This window comes from Hemitrygon akajei, chromosome 10, assembly GCF_048418815.1.
Source record: "Hemitrygon akajei chromosome 10, sHemAka1.3, whole genome shotgun sequence".
In the NCBI taxonomy this organism is placed as follows: Eukaryota; Metazoa; Chordata; class Chondrichthyes; order Myliobatiformes; family Dasyatidae; genus Hemitrygon; species Hemitrygon akajei.
Genome location: NC_133133.1, coordinates 155,182,353 through 155,203,845, shown reverse-complemented (window position 1 = coordinate 155,203,845; position 21,493 = coordinate 155,182,353). Strand labels below are relative to the sequence as shown.

At 38.3% G+C, this 21,493-nt stretch overlaps 1 protein-coding gene across 4 annotated transcripts in view; it reads left to right on the top strand.

Moving 5' to 3' along the window:
- Positions 1-21,493, top strand: part of immp2l (inner mitochondrial membrane peptidase subunit 2) — a 505,123-nt gene that overhangs the window by 319,620 nt on the left and 164,010 nt on the right. For all 4 annotated transcript variants that reach the window (XM_073059450.1, XM_073059446.1, XM_073059448.1 and 1 more), the window contains exon 4: positions 15,428-15,493. In XM_073059450.1, the coding sequence (XP_072915551.1) occupies positions 15,428-15,493 (66 nt within the window). The remainder of the gene's footprint in view (positions 1-15,427; positions 15,494-21,493) is intronic.

Here is a 21,493-nt window from a genome sequence, read left to right as displayed (position 1 = left end):
CCACGAGGCCAAAGATCATTCGTTGGGCACTCTGAAATTAAAATGCAGGCCTGAAATGCTGAATCTAGAATTGTACAAACAGGGGAAGAACCAGTCAATTTGAACCCTCCTGTGTGGTCTGTTAATATAAGGAAAATAAAGAGAAAAATAAGGTGGTCAACTTCATCAATGGACATTGAAGACAAGGAGTGGATGTCATGTGGGTCTTCCTGTGCTGAAATGCTAAAAGGTAGCCACAGGTTACTAGACAGACAGAATCTATATGGATTCTAAACTTGATGAAGAGAATACTACTGGTGAAGATCCATTTTCTTAAACAGCAGAAAATTATTAAATGAACTAAGTATAAATTTCACATTCTTCTGTTTCTTTTACATGGTCCTTTTTAAAATGAATGACACATGAAATTCAGTGTACATAGAGGGAAAATTATTTATGAGCGTTTGCAAACTAGGCTTGAAACTGTTTAAAGTTATATACAGTAAATGGAAATGAAAGCTGTTATTGTGGTCCACGATGTGCAGGATGGTCATGTTTTTGAAATATATTGATTTATAGTTTAAACAAAAAGCCATAAACATTGCATTGGTTTGTTCTTATATGTTGTCAAAAGTACTTTGGGTTTATTTGGATCATAAGAGCATAAGACGTCGGAGCATACTTAGGCCACTCAACCCAGCGTGTTTGCTCTGCCATTCCATCATGGCTCATTTATTATCCCATTGTCAATTCCATTCACCTGCCTTATCCCCATAACCTCTGATACCTGGACCAATCAGGAACATATCAATCTCTGTTTTAAATATATTCAAAGACTTGGCCTCCACAGCTATTAGTGGTAATGAATTTTACAGACTCACTACCCTCTTGCTCAAGAAATTTCTCCTCCTCTCTGTTCTAAGTCAACATCCCTCTATTCTGAGGCTGTGTCCTCTAGTCCTAGACTCACCCACTATAGCAGACATCCTCCCCACATCAACTCTATGTAGGCCTGTCAATATTCAATAGGTTTCAATGAGATCTCCTCTCATTCTTCTAAACTCCAGCAAAACTCCCTGCAGTTTGTGTACCATCCCAATCGCTCAACAGATGACGCCATTGCCACCACCCTCCACATGGCCCTAACCCACCTGGACAAAAAAGACACATAAGTTCGGATGCTATTCATAGACTTCAGTTCAGCATTCAACACAATCATCCCTCAGAAACTGATTGGAAAGCTGAGCCTACTGGGCCTGAACACCTCCCTCTGCAACTGGATCCTAGACTTCCTGACTGGGAGACCTCTGTCAATCTGGATCGGGAGCAGCATCTCCAACACTATCACACTGAGCATGGGGGCTCCCCAGGGTTGCGTGCTCAGTCCACTGCTGTTCACTCTGCTGACCCACGACTGTGCTGCAACACACAGCTCAAACCATATCATCAAGTTCGCCGATGACATGACCCTGGTGGGTCTCATCAGCAAGAATAACGAGTCAGCTTACAGAGAGGAGGTGCAGTGGCTAACGGACTGGTGCAGAGCCAACAACCTGTCTCTTAATGTGAACAAAACAAAAGAGGTGGTTGTTGACTTCAGGAGGGCACGGAGCGACCACTCCCTGCTGAACATCGACGGCTCCTCGGTAGAGATCATAAAGAGCACCAAATTTCTTGGTGTTCACCTGACAGAGAATATCACCTGGTCCCTCAACACCAGCTCCATAGCAAAGAAAGCCCAGCAGCGTCTCTACTTTTTGTGAAGGCTGAGGAAAGTCCATTTCCCACCCGCCCCATCCTCATCGCATTCTACAGGGGTTGTATTGAGAGTATCCTGAGCAGCTGCATCACTGCCTGGTTCGGAAATTGCACCATCTCGGATCGCAAGACCCTGCAGTGGATAGTGAGGTTAGCTGAGAAGATCATCGGGGTCTCTCTTCCCGCCATCACGGACATTTACACTACACGCTGCATCCGCAAATTAAACAGCATTATGAAGGACCCCATGCACCCCTCATACAATCTCTTCTCCCTTCTGCCATCTGGGAAAAGGCTCCGAAGCATTCGGGCTCTCACGACCAGACTATGTAACAGTTTCTTCGCTCAAGCTATCAGACTCCTCAATATCCAGAGCCTGGACTGACACCTTGCCCTATTGTCCTGTTTATTATTTATTGTAATGCTTGCACTGTTTTGTGCAGTTTATGCAGTCCTGTGTAGGTCTGTAGTCTAGTGTAGCTTTCTCCGTGTTTTTTTTTGTGTAGTTCAGTCTAGTTTTTGTACTGTGTCATGTAACACCATGGTCCTGAAAAACGTTGTCTCATTTTTACTATGTACTGTACCAGCAGTGATGGTCAGAATGACAATAAAAATGACTTAATTTGACTACAGACCTAGGGCCATCATAAACACCTCATATATTAACCCTTTTATTGCTGGAATAATTCTTGTGAACCTCCTCTGAATGCTGTCCATTGCCATCATGCCGTTTCTTAGATAAGAAGCCGAATGCTGCTCATAATACTCCATGTGCTCTGACCAATGATTATAAAAGCTTATAAAATCCAACAAAATGGCTTTTTAAAGCTTATGTGCAGCTTTTTAAATCCCACAAAAGACAAGAGGGCAAGCTGGTCGATAATATAAAGCAGGGTACTAAAAGAATTTTTAGTTATATGAAGAGTAAAGAGGAGGTGAGAGTTGATATTGGATCACTGGAAAATGATGCTAGTGAGATTAGCATTATTGGGAGACAAAGAAATGGCAGATGAACTTAATAAGTTCTTTGCTTCAGTCTTTACTGTGGAAGAAATTAGCTGTTTGCCAGGGGTCCACGAGTGTCAGAGTGCAGAAGTGAGTGCCGTTGCTATTACAAAGGTAAAAGAGCTAGGCAAATTGGAAGGTTTTAAGGTGGATAAGTCACTTGGACCAGATGGACTATATCCCAGAGTCCAGAAAGGGTTAGTGAAGGAATAACGGATGCATTGGTCATGATCTTTCAAGAATCACTTGATGTCCCGGAGGAGTGGGAAATTGCGAATGTCACTGCACTCTTTAAAATGAAGGAGACAAAAGAGAGGAAATTATAAGCCAGTTAGCTTGACCTCAGTTGGTTGGGAATGTGTTGGAGTCTATTACTAAGGACAAGGTTTCAGGATACTTGGAAACTAATGATAAAATAAGTCAAATTCAACATGGCTTTTCTAAAGGGATATCTTGCCTGACAAATCTGTTAGAATTCTTCGAGGCAGTAACAAGCAGAGTAGACAAAGGAGAGGCAGTGGATGTCACTTATTTAGATTTTCTGAAGGCTTCATATGATAAGGTGCCTCATATGAGGCTGCTTAACAAGATAAAATCCTATGGTGTTACACATAAGATACTGGCATGGATAAAAGAATGGTTGACAGGCAGGAGGCAGTGAGTGGGAATAAAGGGGGCCTTTTCTGGTTGGCTGCGAGCGACTATTGGTGTTCCTGAGCGGTCAGTATTGAGACCACTACTTTTCACATCATTTGTCAATGATTTAGATTATGAAATTGATGGCTTTGTGGCAAAGTTTGCCAATGATACGAAGGTAGATGGAGGCATAAGTAGTGCTGAGGAAGCAATGCAATTGCACCAGGGCTTAGACAAATTGGAAGAATGGGCAAAAAAGTGGCAGATGGAATACAGTGTTGGGAAATGTATGATAATGCATTTTGATAAAAGGAATAACAGTGTAGACTATTATCTGGGGGGGGGAGAGAAATTTCAACATAAGGGGTTGCAAAGGGAATTGGGAGCCCATCCCTCATCTGACTGTCACCCAGGTACTTGCTCCCTAAAACTTAGGGATGACTACCTCCCTGTTACTTCCATCTAACACCCCTTATCTTCCCATATGAACCAAAGGTCATCGAGCTTCATCTCCAGTTCCCTAACACAGTCTATAAGAAGCTGTAGCTCAATGCACTTTGTGCAGATGGAGCTTTCATCTTAGGATAGCCGTATCGCAGATGACAAACCTTTTGATGGTTGTATAGCTCTGCCGAAGCTCATTGATTTGGATTGTGGTGATCATCTTTTTAAAGCAGAAATTTGTTCTTCAAAAATTTCCATGCACTTATTTTATGCAATTAATGTTTTAAATAATGCACTACTTTGACTGGAAAATTATGTGAGCTTTTATTACAATTACCTCATCGTCTCTAGCATTGATCTATCTACATTAATTGATGCATTTAGCTTTAAAATTAAAGAAAAATGAACAATAATTAAGCTCAGTTTATAGAATACCTGATTTAAGATCATTCTAAATAAGCTGAAATTCAATTTTATGCTTGAGTATTCTAAAATGTGTTTGTTTCATAATATATAGGGCTTTCAGTTTAATGAACCTTAATAATGCATGGAATTATATAATTTATAAGTACTCAGCTTTACCAGGGCAGTTGGGAAGTACTGAGTTTTACACCATTGATGCACTTCCATCGTGATCTTATTTATTTCCCTTGTATTCTTAGTCTCTGGCTCCTAAGTATTATTCTTAATTATATTTGACCCATTGGGAAAAAAAATTAAATCATTTGGCTCTTTGCTGAAGTTTTAATTTGCAGATCTCCATTTATATACTGTCAAAAGCAGCTCATGCTTGTAATTTTCCTATCTTGCTCACCACCTTGACCATGCCAGTGGGAGGACAAATGTAATTAGAGGGCTGGCAATTCTCCTTTGAGATAGGGAGAAGATGTGGGTGAGTTACACTTGGATACAAGTTATATACACCCTTGCAGTTTTTGAGTAGCAATGACAGCTGAGTAACAAGCTGGCATCTTGAATAGGCAGTGACTCAGGCTGTGAACCAAAGTGGGTTGGGAATGATTGCTTTCAAAGCATAGACTATTTTGTTTGCTTTACTGATTGACAGAAATCACTTTGGGTGCAGAAAGACTAATTTTCAATGCAGAATTTATAACACCCCGATGTTCGAACTCATGTGTCATTCATTTTCTGATGTGGTATAAATCCATTTTGGCCTTTTGCAAAGATGAAATCATGATAGAAAACGATTTCAACCTAGGCTTATAGAAATTTTTTTTCTAATGAAAACCAGATGAGAATGTGAGCCCATTATATGTATTGCATGCTGACTGGTACTAATTTCAAGACACTTAAATGTTCTGGGGGAGATAAAAGCTGTCGATATATCAGTAAGTGATTTAGATACTCAACTTAGGTATCGATTTTAACCGACGTTTAATTGACAGACTCTGCCATCTTCATCAGAGTTGATGTCTGGGCATGTCTAATCTGATGGTATTTATACCCCAGTTGTCTGTCCCTCCTGATTGGTTAGTCTTTATCAGTCAGGTTTCTGCTGCCCCACCTAGCTTTCAATCAAATTCCAGTTCTTACTTGGAGTGAGACCTTTGTCTTTGTTAAAATAGTTTTCCTCTAGTTTTATTTTAATGACTTTCTTCATCGAGCAGTCCTGAAAGCCGTTGGCATGGCACAGTATTTTTGTGCCATTGAAGTCAATCCTGTGGCCATCACAAGTGCAATATTCTGGTACCACCGATTTTTCTGGGTAATCCAAACGCATACACCCCCTGTGCTCCTTGATGAGCGTTTCCACTGTGTGTCCTGTCTGGCAGATGTATGCTGCTCCGTATTCACAGTGAATCCTGTAAACACCAGCTGTTCTGAGTCCCAGGTTATCTTTGACCCACATAATCTGTGATTTGAGTTTCCTGTGGATGGTATAGGTCTAGTGTTTCTTCAGGATTAACTTCGGCAACATAAAACCCGTGTGTTGTCCACTGGCTTTTGGGACCTCCTGGTGAAGGCGCTGAACACCCACTTGCCTTCAGCTCTCCTTCCATTCTCATGATGAGGCCTCCTGTACCAAATATGCAGTCTCTAAAAAATAAGATCGGCAATCTCAGGGCAAGGCTGCTGTATCAGAGGCAGATGAGGCAGCTCTTAGTTGTTTGTTGCACTGGATGCACTGATACGACTGAAAGGTTTTACAATTTCGATAATAGATTGAACCATAAACTCTGGTAAGGAACTCATATGGGTATAATTGCGAAGAAAGCGCGACAGTACTCTACTCCTTCAGGAGTCTGAGGAGATTTGGCATGTTTTCAAAAACCTTGGCAAACTTCTATAGACGTTTGGTGGAAAGTGCGCTGATTGGCTGCATTACGGCCTGGTATGGGAACTCTAATGCCTTTGTGCAGAAGTTCCAACAAAGGTTAATGGATTCAACCCAGTACATTATGTGTAAAACCCTCTCAACCATTGAGCAAACGTACATGGAACGTTGCCATAGAAAAGCAGCATACGTTATCAAAGATCTTCACCACCCAGGCCATGTTCTTTTCTCACTACTGCGGTCAGCTACCTCAGGACTCGTACCATCAGGTTAAAGAACAGTTAATGCCCACAACTATCAGGTTCTTGAACAAAAGGGGATAACTATACTCATTTAAGGACTCTTTTATTTTGTTATTTCATGCTCGTTATTTATTGTTATTTAGTTATTATCTGTATTTTGTTTATTTACTGTTTACAGTTCCTGATGTTTACAGTTTACAGATCCTGTTTACAGTTACTGTTCTATAGATTTGCTGTTTGCTAACAGAAAAAAAATCTCAGGGTGGTATGTGGTGAGATGTATGTACTCTGATAATTAATTTTACTTTGAACTTTGTATTCTGGTGCACCTTCCAAATATTTTGCCAAGTATGAATTTCTGATGCAAAGCCATTGCAGTGAAATCATCGTCACTTAGTAAAAAGTAATGTAAGTCTTTACCTTAAGAACCAGAGAAAATACATGGGATTACAGATTGCAGCATTAAGTGTTTGTCTTCGAGCAGCTTTCCGATGCATTAAAAGCTGATGTATTTTGTTATCATTCAATACACGTTCTGATACATTATATTAAATTTATATTGTACAAATTCAGTTTTTGCTGTGCAAAAAGCACAATTTTACTTTTTCCTAGGATAGCTGTTGAAAACTGAAAGAAGTATCATAAAATCAAAAGAGCCAGACTTATAGTTAATATGTAAGATGAACCAGAAAGTGCCCCCGATTGTCTGTAATGTTAATCATTTTCTCCAGGAACATGGTACTGTACATCTATATATAAGCAACATTTTCTTTCTGATTGCCATTCTTTTACAACCTAAAATAGACATGGCCAGTCCTGATGAAGGATCTCAGGTCGAAACATTGACTATTTATTCATTTCCACATATGCTGCCTGACCTGCTGAGTTCCTCCACCATTTTGTGTGTGTTGCTATGGCACTGTCAAATCACCTTTTTGTGGATGGCTACTTCACTGAAATTTCCTCCAGTTATGTGCTCTTTGTACAAGACAATTTAAGGCCATAGCTGTAACTAAAGCAGGAACCAATGGTACCAACCACAGCTAGACACAAAACTTATGTCCTGCTTAAGAGATTTACACATTACCAATGAATGAATGAATGAATGAATATCTTTGGAGCTCCTCAGTTCATTCCTGTGACTAGACTGGTTTTTAGTCCAAATGATTTAACAATTCCAGTCAATAAAAGATATGTAAAAATACAGTAGTATGTTAAAAACAAAATGGGAAATTTAGTCTCATGTTGGCATGGTTTTCATTTAAGATTTATGGTTCAGCTATGGCCTGGAAAATTTGACATGGAATTTTTCAGAACTAAATTTGAAAGAGTAAATGGGATTTGAAACAATCAGAGGGACTGACCATCTTATTCCTGTACAGGTGGTTTATCTAACCATTTGACTGACTTACAAAGTTAAGAAAGGTTGGAAAACAGTGTATACAGAATCTATCATTCGCCATAGTAGACTAGATATAAGATTTGCAACCCTGTCATACATAGCTGTGAATGATGGTGAACATTAAGAATGATAACAGTAGAAAGATACTTCATAAACCCTCCCCAGTTGCAATAAAGGGTAAGAAAGATGGGGTAACAATCCTCACAAGAAGTGCCATGTAAATTACCCTTGTCAGTCTCTTCCCCATTTCCCAAACATCATAGAAGTTAACCTTCATCCAGTTTGATTCATTCAGTATGATTTCAAAAGATGGCTAGAGAATTGATACAGCAAAGGCTATGGTCTTTGACAGCATCTTTACTGTGTTATTTGATGTGCTTCAGAATTAACTACACTCTAGCCAATCTGTTTCACTACAACAGAACTCTAGGATGTCCTAGTATCTACTAAAATAGGAAAATTTAATCTGCCCAATTAGCATACTCTCAGTCATTATAAGAGCATTGAAAATGTTACCAACAATTTTGTTAAGCTGAACTGTTTCAGCTTATCACCAAGACACGTTAGTGATGGATATGATTAAAACTTTGGTCCAAAGGTAAACTAAAGATATTAATGGTATGTGACATCAAGACAGCATTTTACAAACTGAAATCTGTGTCAGATGTGTAGATATTTAAGATGATAGAACTATGCTCCATTCTATTCATAACTTCTCATGGTCCTGTCCCTATAGTTCAAGAATCCAAAACCTGGATGATATCACATTAAGTTAATAAGGGTAAGTTAATGTAATGCAGCACAGGTACTGTGCAAGGTTTATCTCCAGTAAGAGAGATTGCAACCACTTTCACTTGGGATTCAATGGGATTAATATTTCTAAATCCACTCCACCACCATTACTTTAGTCATTATTGACTGGAAATGAAGCTGAAATGGCCACAAACTCAGTGGTAAGAAGAGCAGATCAAAGGTTGGGTATTCAGAGGAAAATAACTAACTTTCTGACTCTTCTGATACTAAGAGAGATAGGGAATACTTAAAATGTTTGAGTGTAGCATTAACAATCTTGGAAAAAACTTAATGCCAGAACAAAGTAGCTAAATCAATTGCCACCCCATTAAAACAATTCTCATTCTATTATTGATGTGTTGTGGTTTGCCAGTGGTTTCTTCACCAAATCTTGTGCCCAATTTCAAATTTCTACCAACTAGTAGGATGAGCAATAGCACACCCAGCTGCATATTCCCCAGTAAGTCAGAACCATCCTGACTTGGAAGTATGTTGCTGATCTTTCACTGCCACTGTACCAAAATCTTGGGCACTCTACGAAGAGACTCATCACTGGGCTCCAGCAGTTTAAAAAGGCAAGTCAGCTTTACATTCACAAGACCAAATACAGATTGGCAATAAATCAGGATCTGATTAGAGATATTAATGTTACATAAGCAAATTAAGACTGTTTCTATTCAAAAAATATAAAGCATAGTGATTTTTTGTTTGGATTGGAATTTTATAAATCAAGAAATGTAATAAAATGCATTAATTTGTATTAGGCTATAATATTCTTAAAATCAGCCAAATCTATTGAATGTCATTATAATTATTGTAATTTACAGTATTAAGCAATCTATGGGGTTAATTATTCTGGTACTTAAAGTGACCAAATCAGGTAATACATTAAATTAAGTAATTATTCCTAGCCATTTAAAGGATTAAACTATTAATCTTTCATAATATTGTGGAACATTACTTGAAATTACATATAACTGATGTTCCATATTAGATATTAAATCACCTTTAAACAAAGGTCTCAAAAATGAAGGCAATGAAATGTATTTTAAAGTGGCATAATTATGATGTTTTTAAATATTCTGAACAAAATTTAATTTTGCTATTTTCGATTAACCATATCTCTATGGATGAAATCATATTAGATCCAGTCTACCCATCTTTCTCTGGTATTTCAAGATTCAGAACACTGATTCAGCTGGTCTTCTGGACACATATGCCCCCTTGAAGTGGGCTTCATGTCACTAGCAGGCCCTTTAGTTGAATGCCACCAGACCATCTTAGCAAAAGACTTTATTGAAATTTTAATCTAAACATGAACTGAAGAGATGACATCAGGACATTATTTTATCAAGTGTGACATCAGGGAGACCTATATAAATTAAACTGAATGAATGCAATGATGTTTAAAACAGACGAAAGTAATTTAACATTAAAATGAGTAACCCAGATATTTATTAGTGCTTTTTTATTTTCGATCGGATTGATGAACTTATTTAAATAATGGTAAGCAGCCAGCCATGACTTAAACAGTTGAGTTAACAGATTCCAATTGTATCCATTTCCTCACCATACAATGTAGACACTCTACCATTGCCTTTGGCTGTAGAGTGGGAAGTCAGGTACAATGGCATCTGACTGCTAGCTAATCTTTGCCTAACATGCAAAGAAATCCAAGACAATCTATGCCAGGGGTGTCAAACTCATTTTAGGTCACGGGCCGGATTGAGCAAAATGCAGCTTCATGCGGGCCGGATCAGTCGGACGCGTGCGAACGCAGCTTTCGTTGCCTCCGTTTTTTCAGCCTGCTCTCATGTGTCTCAGTCTCTGCTATAACTACAAAGTGTTTCACTTTACAAATTCCGTTTCTTATGAAGAAGACTGCCGAATAAACACTAAAAACCCTGAAAACCTGGTACCTGAATAAACTCAGCATTAGCCATATCATACGCCATAGGCGCTTGGATTACTGGGGCCAGCTTTAATAGTAATTAGATATTATCTCGTGGGCCAAAGATAATTCCACCACGGGCCGGATTTGGCCCGTGGGCCTTGAGTTTGACATATATGATCTATGCTGTGAGAAGTTTTTACTCGGCTATTCTTCACTATCATTTCCAGTATGGATACTGTAGGTCCAGTTGTGTTATTTCTCAATTATTAGAGTCCAGCACAATTTACATGACTTTATTGATTATATTTAATGCAGTGATACTTGTTGAAAATTGTCGTTCATTGTATACCTTACCATCTATTACCTTCCTCCTTTCAATTCTCATAAAATGTACAAAGCAATTTGATAATTAGCAGAAGAGGACAACAGAAGAATTTAATATGCCATACTTAATGTAAGAAGTGGTATCAAATCTGTGAAGTATTGAACCTGGCAAGCCTTGAGTATATACTGCTTTAAAATCATTTTTGAAAATTTAGTGGAAGACTAGGTATTAATTTGAGAAAGATTGAAGTAAAACACCACATTTTGTGTATTTTATTACTTCTAGAATAAAGAATTCCATTCTTTCTTTCTAATTAAATTTTAATTAACATGGAACAAAGCTAGAGCTGTGAATCATGAAGTCTAATAACAAAGAAGGAAGCTATTCATCCCATTATGCATGTGCCAAATCTTTATAAGAGTGGTTCACTTTGTCTTCATCACTTGCTTTTACCTCATTGTCATTCAAATTTTCCCTCAGAGTATACAATCGATATTCCTTGAAAATTTCTATTCCACCCCACCCCCTTTTTCCAAATCGTAACTACTTTGCAAAAAAAATTGCTTTGTTATGCCTGAGTTCTTTTGTATCTTTGGTTACCTATGCAGAATAAATAATAAGGAAAAAAAGTGTGAATCACAAGAAAGCAAGAATTAAAAATAAAAGAAAATGGTTTTGCCAACTCTGAAAATATAATTCACTGTTTTTGTGTTTCTGATGATTGCTTCAGAACGACAAGATTATAATGTCAGATATAAAGCTTAAACAAGCTAAATCTTCCAGTCAGGGAAAAAATTATTTCCTCAACAAAACCATTTCCTCTCTCAGCCCGGCACAGGGTGCCTGTGTACAAGTTGGCAGCCCTACCTAAGGTTATTAATTTATTTGACCTTAAATTCTGTAAGTGATTATTTAAATAATAAATAAATTGTAGAAATTGTTAAAATCAAATATCAATTGATGATGTAATCAAATGTGTACAGATACCATTAATATAATAAACTGTGGCAAGCATACAGTGATCTATTATTCTGAAATCTGTAATTAACCTGGCCAGTCCCTGAATCTAGGTACATGGATTGTGATGTATGATTGTTGCCTTTGATGCAGTTGGCGAGATTACACTGTTACCATTATTAATGCATTGCTGAAAAATTGTTTAATTTAGCAAAGGGCCAAGAATGCGAGTGAACTGCACATCTCTCCTAAAAGGAGAGTGAATTGTGGCTAAAGCACATAATGGAAGGGTGGCAACAGTCACTCTGACCAGGAAAGTAATGGTGCTACATGAGAACATGTGAAGAGGAGGAAGTGCTGCCCTGGGGAGCATTGAACAAAGGAGAGACATAATTGGATAATGGAGAACTAAGAATTTTCTGAAGCAACAGACACAAAACACTGGAGGAACTCAGTAAGTCAGGCAGCATATATGGAAAAGAGTAAACAGTTGACATTTTAAGCTGAGACCCTTCTTCAGGACTGAAAAAGAAAGGGGGAAGATGCCAGAGTAAAAAGGTGGGGAGAGGGGAAAGAGAATAGCTGGCAGCTAATACGTAGGTGAAACCAGGTGAGTAGGAAAGGTAAAGGGCTGGAAAGGAAGGAATCTGTTAGGAGAGGAGAATGGACCATGGGAGAAGGGAAGAAGGAAGGGCACCAAGGGGAGGAGATAGGCATGTGAGGAGAAGAGATAAGAGGCCACAGTGGGGAATAGAAGAAAGCAGAAGAAGAAAACTGTTTTTACTAGAAGGTAAAATCGCTTTTCATACCATCAAGTTGGAGGTTACCCAAACAGAATTTGAGGTGTTGCTTCTTCACCTAAGGGTGGCCTCGTCATGGCAAGAAAGGAGGCTGTTGACTGACAACTCAGAATGGCCACAAGGAAAATTCTGCATTTAGCGGATAGAGCAGAGGTGCTCAAGAAAGCGGTCCCCCAATTTACGTTGTATTTCACCAGTACAGAGGCCACATTGGGAGCACCAGATACTGTAACCGGTCCCAACAGATTCACAGGAGAAGTGTTGCCTCAGCTGGAAGGACTGTTTGGGGCTCTGAATGGAGGTAAAGGAGGAGGTAAATGTGCAGATGTAGCATTTTGGTCGCTTGCAGGGATACGTGCCTGGAGGGAAATTAGTGGGGAGGGATGAATGGGAAAGGGAGGATCATGGAGGGAGCTATCCTTGCCGAAAGTGAGAGGGATAAAGATGTGTTCAGTGATAGAATCCTGTTGAAGATGGTGGAATCATGGATTATGATGTGTTGAATGTGAAGGTTTTTGGAATGGTAGATAAGGACAAGAGGAACTCTATCCCTGGCAGCGGGAAGATGGAGAAAGTGTGTATGTCCAGGTAATAGAGGAGATGTGGGTCAGGGCAGCATCCATGATGGAGGAAAGGAAACCCCGTTCTTTGAAGAAAGAGGATATTTCTGATATCCTGGAAAGGAAAGCCTCATCCTGGGAACAGATGCAGCAGAGAAAGACTGAGAAAAGGGAATACCATTTTTACAGGAGACGGAGTGGGAAGAAGTATTTTAAAATGTCGACTGATTATTCATTTCCATAGATGCTGCCTGACCTACATAGTTCCTCCAGCATTTTGTGTCTCTGGATTTCTAGCAGCTGCAGAACTCGCTTGAGTTTAAAATTTTCCAAAGTTAGTATAGAGATCTCTGTGAGTCATCCAGCGCTGTGACCGGGCTACAGTACTAAAGAAGTTCAGTTATCACTAATGAATGCTCAAGGTCAATGAATGGATCTTCCCATGGCATTTTACAACATTTGTACCACTAGCCTCAGCCACTTTAACAACATGTAGCCAGCAGCAACCAAAGCCACCAGGAAGGACAAGGCAGCAACTCCACTACCTGCAGTGATCTTCCACATCAAACATAATCTTAATTTGCTTAAAAATGGAGAAATGTTGTCGAAAAACTTGTGATGTCTTTTCTAGCCTTGGTCTAAATAAGTACATTTTCCTTATCTTTCCTCTCCTCTGATTCTTTTTCTGTCTTCAGCATTTATATACTTAATTATGTGTTGTCAATTTACTGATATGAAGGAATGCTTTTAATTATATTAATTATGAAGAGAGACTGCTCCCCCTATCCTGGTCATTTTAGAGTACCATTCAACATTAGGCTTTACTGTTCCTGTTTTATTCAGTTGTGCATGGTGTGTACTACATCATATTGTGTAATGTAATATGTTACATCTTACTGATTTGATAGTTCACTGATCATATGGTTAGTGTTTGACATGCATATTAAAGGTAGTGTAAATTATACAATGTTGTCAACTTTATTTTCATAAGTGTAAACAAACTAAAAGTCACATTTCACATTTATACAGTAGGAACTCCAATAGCAATCTATGTTGAAAACAGTTCAATTCGAAATCATCTACATATTCAGCAAATGATACCTCTAGTCCAAGTTAGTGCAATCTTTCATTGATTCTTTTATGGTTATTATTCTATTATGGATTTATTTCATATGCCCACAAGAAAATGAATCTCAAGGTTGTATATGGTGACATATATGTACTTTAATAATACATTTACTTGGAACATCAGTCCTTTTACTCCAAGTTTTCGTATCATGCTCTTTTCATCCTCCTCATGCCATCTCCTGAATTTGCTGCTTAATGCTGGGATGTGACTTCAGATGTCAACCTTACAATCCTTCAGTTTGATTCATTAAAGGGATGGAAAGTTACTCTAGTTTGCCTAGTCCCCAGGAATATTATCAGCTTGTGCTTGTAGAAACTTCATCATGAGAAATGTAAATCAAAACAACCAATGCCAGGCTAACCTACATGACTTGAAATGATACATTAAAGTCCAATTAAAATATCAAGTAGCAAATTATTATTCAATAACTGGATTAAATTTAAACAGCCTTTTCTTAGGGATTCTTATATAAACAAAGATTGTGCTGCACATATGAACAACAAAAGCACATTTAAGTAACTGAACAGCAGCTCATGCAATTTCAATAAAGTTCTTACCTAACTGTTGAATGCTATTTCTAGGTGAAACTGAGAGAGAATCTTGAGCAAATGGATTAAAATTAAATTTGCTTTCTAGCTGAGTTTTTTTCTTTTATAATTAAAAATTATACCTCTACACAACCTTTAATAATCATTTCTATGCCTTATATTGTCCAATATTTGTTTTTCATATATGTAGCCACTAAGTTATTATTGAGACATTATGGATTGCTGGATCGTTTGAATTGAATTACTTAAAGAACAATTTCTCCAATTTATACTCTTTATGTTCCACTGCAGTGATTTCTTGTTGAAATGTTGAATTTTATGACAAATATTTTTAATTAATTGAATATCTATAGTTCATGGCTCACAGGATCTTAAATGCTTTAAAATATGGAAATGCTTATCTTTGAAAGGAAATCTGAGATTCTCCACGTGTCCCATCTTTAACCATTTTCTTGATTTACAAACGTAGTTTATCACAATACTTGGAAGTTATTTCAAAAGCTTCATGGAACTTAACTGTGATTGATATGCCATGGCAAGGAGCACAGCAGCTCCCATATGGCTTTAATGGTCTTTATTTCTGTTTTAAAATTTCGGTGAGTTCCCAGTGACGTGGTAGAGGGCATAACAGATTGTGTAACTTTGTCCTTTTTATTTCAGGTCACCCAGAAACCCAGAACAGAAAATAATCAAACGAGTGATTGCCCTTGAAGGAGATATTATCAAGTAAGTTTTTTTTGGTGCTGTAATGACTAGGTTCTTTGGATTTCACTTACATATGACAGTTAATCATGTACAAAAGCACAGCAGAATGTTCATTCTGAATTCTTGTGATTGTCATGGTGACACATTGAGAAGGTGCTATTACTGTGCTACTTCCCTAACAAAGAAAGAATTGTTTTCCATGTTCTTATCGCTGAATTCTGCTCTGATTTACTGCTACTAAAATTCTAAAGAGCAGATTCTCCCCCTGGCAGTGATAATATATTGCCTGCCTATTTAATAGTTGGTTTTGCATGCTAGGTAAATATGCTCGCAAAGTGACATTTATCATAAATCTTACATTAAAATAGTGTGGCTCTGCAATTTTGCATTGCAAGGTGATCTTGAAATGAAAGTCCAAATGGCTGGCTGTAGCAGAACTAATAGAGTTTTGAAATTGATCACCCTAGTGGTTATGAGATTTAAATGAGAGATGGACTGAAAATGAGTTACTTTTATCATTATTCGTTTATTCTTATGTTGGCTCTTCTCAGGTTAGGTTGGAGTACATTAGATTCATCTATAAAGTAACATTGTTTTGAAATAGAATTGATAAACATTTCATATATAGATCTTGTGCTACATTTTCTTGTTTTGTTTTATATTATTAAAATGCAAAATGAGCTATTGAAGTGTGTATTATTTAGGAGCTGACCTGTCTTGAAGACCAATCTTTAAACTATTGATGTAAAGTTCTGTAGCATTTCTGATAGACTGAGTACATTATGATTGGATCTTCTCACCTAGAATAAACAGATTCAAAGATGACAGCTCATTTTGGGGGATAAAAAAGTGGCTGATGACTTTTGAAATAATAACAGAAAATCTGGTCATTAGTAAAAGCAAGCCAGTATCTGTAAATTATATATTAGGTACACCATGCTTTATAAGAATTATGGTATATAGAAGCAAGTATTTTTGTAAGGTTTCATAAAATTCAAGGGAAATAGAGGAAAAAAATTAGAAAAAGTATATGCCAAACACATTAAGTATCTAAAGAGAGTTATTTGTAGACTTGTTATTATTTTACCAGTTCTACCTCTATCCTCTGTCTAATGGATCGATCTGTATGAACAGTATGCAAGATAAAGCTTTTTGCTGTACCTCAGTACCTGACAATAAACCAATTCTGATTCCAATTTCTGTTTCTTTTTTAAAAGTTCATTATAAATTGATAAACGTCATGACTAACATAATATGAAGGACTCCACATTATGTGATATAAAGTATTACAAAGGACTACAAAAAGCATTTATTTAGCAATACAACACAGAGTAACCCCTCTTGCCCTTCAACCCACATTGCCCCATCAACTCCTGACAAACCCTATTAACCTTTATAATGATCAATTAATCTACCCAATACCTTTTTTGGATTATGGAAAAAATTGGATGACCTGGGGAAAGCCTCCATGGGGAGGACATACAGACTCCTTACAGGTGGTGCTGGAATTGAGCTCTGAACTTGAGAACGCCCCGAGCTGTAATAGTATCACGCTAATTGCTACCCTACTGTGATGTGAAACAGGAAATGTTGTGAAACATTGTGCATTTTCATAATATCCCTTTGTGCACTGATATAATATAATCATCAAGGGATTCTCAGCTGCCTCTTTGACATATGCCTGACATATACCTCCCTTTTTCTGACAGAGTCTCAATAGACCAAAGGACAAGTTAGTGGTGGGAATGTTACTGGGATATACTGGAATGTTACCTTTGACCTTTGATATAGGATGTACCTGTATTTGGAGAGGCAAGGACTGATTAGAGATGGTCAACGTGGCTTTGCATAATGGAAATCATTTGTCATGAATTTGATTGAGTTTTTTTTAAAGGGTGACTGAGAGAATGGCCAAGGGCAAAGTGATAGGTGTTGCCTATATGGACTTTAACAGGGTCTTTGTCACGATCCCACTTGTTCGGCTGGTTTGGAAGATTAGTTCTTATGGATCCACAGTTAGCCAATTATATACAAAATTAGTTTGCTGTCAGACATCAGTGGATGCTAGTGGAATGTTGTTGTTCAGACTGTTAGCTTGTGACCAACAATGTGCTACTGGCTTTGATGCTGGATTCACTGTTGCATATAATCTATATGAATGATTTGGATGATAATATATGTGGCATATTTAGTCAGTTTGTTGCTGACCTCAAAATTTATGGTATAGTGGCAGTGAAGATGTTATCTAAAATTACAATTAGATCTAGCTCATTGGGAAAATGGGCCAAGAAATTTCAGATGGAATTTAGCTTAGAAAGTGCAGTGTTGCATTTGGGAAGTTAAACCAGGTCAGGACTTTCACAATAAATGGCAAGGTCCTGAAGAGTGATGTAGAAAAGAGAGAGCTAGGGGTTACAAGTACAGAGTTCCCTGAAAGTGTTGAGACAGGTTGGCAGGGTGGATGAAGAAGTTGTCTTCATCAGTCAGGCCACTGAAAATTTGAATGTCGTGTTACAATTGAACAAGGTATAGATGAGATCACACTTGGATTATTGTGTGCATTTCTGGTTGCCTGGATACAATAAGCATATCATTAAACTAGAAAGGGCGCAAATAAGATTCACAAGGATATAATGAACTGGAGCGCTTGTGTTATAAGGACAGACTGGAGAAAAGGAAGCTGAGGGGCAACCTCATAGGGGTATATAATCTCATGAGGGGCAAAGATAATGTGTATGTTCACAATCTTTTTCTTGGAGTTGGATATAGACTTAAGGTGAGAGGAGACAGATTTAAAGTGGAGCTGAGGAACAGGTTTTTCACAAGGTGGTAGGTATATGGAACAAGCTGTCATATAGAGGTACAATTACAATGTTTAGGAAATGTTTTAACAGGTACAGATCCATCCTAAGGTTAATATAGGGTTTTGTTCCTGTGAATTGTTTGTAAACAAATAGTTTTCAATTTGCAAATACTTCTGGGAACTGAGTTCCCAGGTGGTAGAAAATGGCTGCAGCCACACAGTAACCATTTGTTTGTGTAGGCTCTACATATTTGGGTATTTGTCCGTTGGGGAGGACCTCTACATGGACAGGAAAGGTTTAGTGGAATAAGGGTGAAATGCAGGAAAATAGGACTAGCTCATCTTGATATGGACAAATTGAGCCAAATGGCCTGTTTTCATGCCGCACAACTCTATGACTCTGCTGTATAGGATGTCTCAGCTTTAGTTGTACTTGGTAACTTTCTTATTTGTTCAAAGAATGCTGGGGATGCAGAGGCTGAATCAGCATTTAGTTGCCTTTCCCTAATTTCTCTTAAGAAGGTGCTTTCTTGAACTCCTGTAGTCCTTGAATTGTGAGTAAACCCCCATTGCTACTAGGAAGAGGGTTTCAGGATTTTGACGTAACAACCATGAAGTATTTCTTTGTCAGTGTGCTATGTGGCAATCCCCAGGTGGTGGTGTACCCTAGCTTTAATTACTGATGTCCTTCTAGTTGGAGGAGGTTGGGGGTTTGAAAGATGTTGTCTGAAGAGTCTTGGTGAATTGCTGTGGTGAATCCAGCAGATGGTACAAACTGCTACAAACTGAAGATGTGTTCTGGTGCAGTGAGTGAGTGAGTGGTTATGGATAAGGTACCTATAAAGCTTATCCTGTATGGTGTTAAGCTTCTTGAGTTTTGCTGAAGCTGCAGTCATTCAGGCAAATGGAGAGCATTCCATTTGACGAGCTTTGTAGATGGTGGACGGGCTTTGGGGAGTTATGAGTTGAGTTACTCTTTACACGATATTGATAGTGGGTGGACTCAGTGATGATACTGCCATTGATAGGAGCAATAATTGGATTTGCTCTTGTTGAATATCATTCCCCAGCAGATGTGTGGCACCTATCAGCCCAGGTTTGGATACTGTGCAAGCCTTGTTGCATTTGGATATGGACTGGTTGATTTTCTAAGGAGTCTCAAATGGTACTGATCATCGTGCAATCATCACCTCTGACCTTACAGTGAAGGAAGGTCACTGATGAAGCAGCTGACAGTAGTTGGGCCTAGGAAACTAACCTGCGTAACTGCTACAGAGATTACTTATGACCGAGATGATTGTCCTCCAGCCATGACAGCCATTTTCTGTTGTGATATGTGTGATTCCAACTACTACGCATTTTCACCCTGATTCCCATTGGCTCCAGTTTAACTAGCACCCCTTGATGCCCAACTTTAATTTTCCCCTCTTCAGCGTTTAGAAGATGCTTATTTCCATTCATCTAACCTTTCATGAGAAAAACAATCTATGGCCCCTGTGTTCTTTCCAATCTCATTCATTCTCATGTAATGGGACTCCTAGCCAACCAGCATTTTCAATGAAAACCCATACCTTTCAGCTTATGACAATACATTGGGACTAAGTACATAATGTCAGCAGGTTGAATGTAGAGGTGGAACATCCTATCATTTTAAGATTAAGACTTAGTTTCCAGTGTTCTCATCAAGCTTCAAAAAATTGAAGAACTATCCACAATTAATTTATATTAGGAGATACTAAAGGGCATAAAGTACTGCTACTCTACTATTCCTAAAATAAGAGCCAACAAATTGAAATCTCATTGTTAAACCCAGAACCCATAAAAATGTCTAAAAATTACTGTACAAGTACATTTCCTATCTGTTTTGGAGGTCTATTTAACTTGCTAAGATAAAATTATGGTTCAGTAGGAATCAGTGAAGGAAAATGAGAAAGGAAATACAATTACTCTTTTCCTGTACCTTTACAGGAACCATAGAAACTTATGCAGATATCCTTGCCTCCCTGACCTCACAGCACAGCCAACTGACTTATCTCCATTCCCCTTTTCTCCTGGTAAGATGATAGCATGCTTGGTTGTGGTGGCCTCTCGGGTCCATCAAAAGGCGCAAGTGTTTGAAATAAACATTTTATTGTGATCACAAGATTCTGATAGATGTTGCTAAAGCAAAATACTGCAAGAACAGTTCATTGGTGAGATGGATGACAGGAGCTGCATGGACCCGGCCCTTATGCCGTGGCATCACCTATTATAGCAAAGCAGAAGAGGAGGTGCTGGAGGTGGTGTGTGAGAGAACAGAGGCCTGCTGCTAGAATCCATCCAAGGTTGAGGGTAGAACCCTTTGGTGCTGCTCTCCAGTGCTTGCCTCCTGTGAGTCTAGCTGGATTGCCTTCATTTGCGGTTATTGGAGATGAGCAACTGTTGCGTGTGTGTTCTTGCAGAAACATGTCTCCAGGCAACATTCCTCAATCTTAAGGCCATGCCACTCAGGGACTTGTGATAATATTATTTTAGGACCGTATGCGCCATTGTAAGCAGGAGTCGATTTTGCTCCATGGTGGTAATATCCATGGCACTGAGGCTATGAAGATTGCCTTAACTGCTGTTCTCCATGCCTGATAATATGATTAACTAATAAGTGAGGCTTTGAGCCTATTCCGGGATGCACAAGGCTTCGGATCGGAGGACTCATTTTTGATTTGGAATTTGAATTGTTTGTTTGATATGTTTTTTTTTCTTCCTCTTGGGTTTTTTACTTTGTGGCTACCTGTGAGAAAGCAAATCTCAAGGTTGTATAATTTATACATTCTTTGGTAATAAATTAATCTTGAATCTTGCATACTCTGTGTGTGACTGTATGTACAGTGTTTTGTACCTTTGCCCCAGAGGAATGCTGTTTATTTTACCCATTACACATGTGTATGCTTGAATGACAACTAAACTTCAACTTGAACTTAAACTTGATAAGGTAGTAGATGCAAATTGCTGGAACTGAACTGCAGCTGGTCCAAGATTCTGCTAATAGAGGAGGGTTGATACTAGTGGATCAACTACCTGTCACATTTTCTTTTACAGATTTGAAGCTCAGTGATCAGTCTCTCTTTCCTTCTGTTCCCTATTACTAATGTTCATTGTTTAATCCCAGATAGAGGCAAAACCAGACTGCCAGTACTTGTTAATATCAACTCCTCTCATCTCAGTGTTCCATTATATGTTCT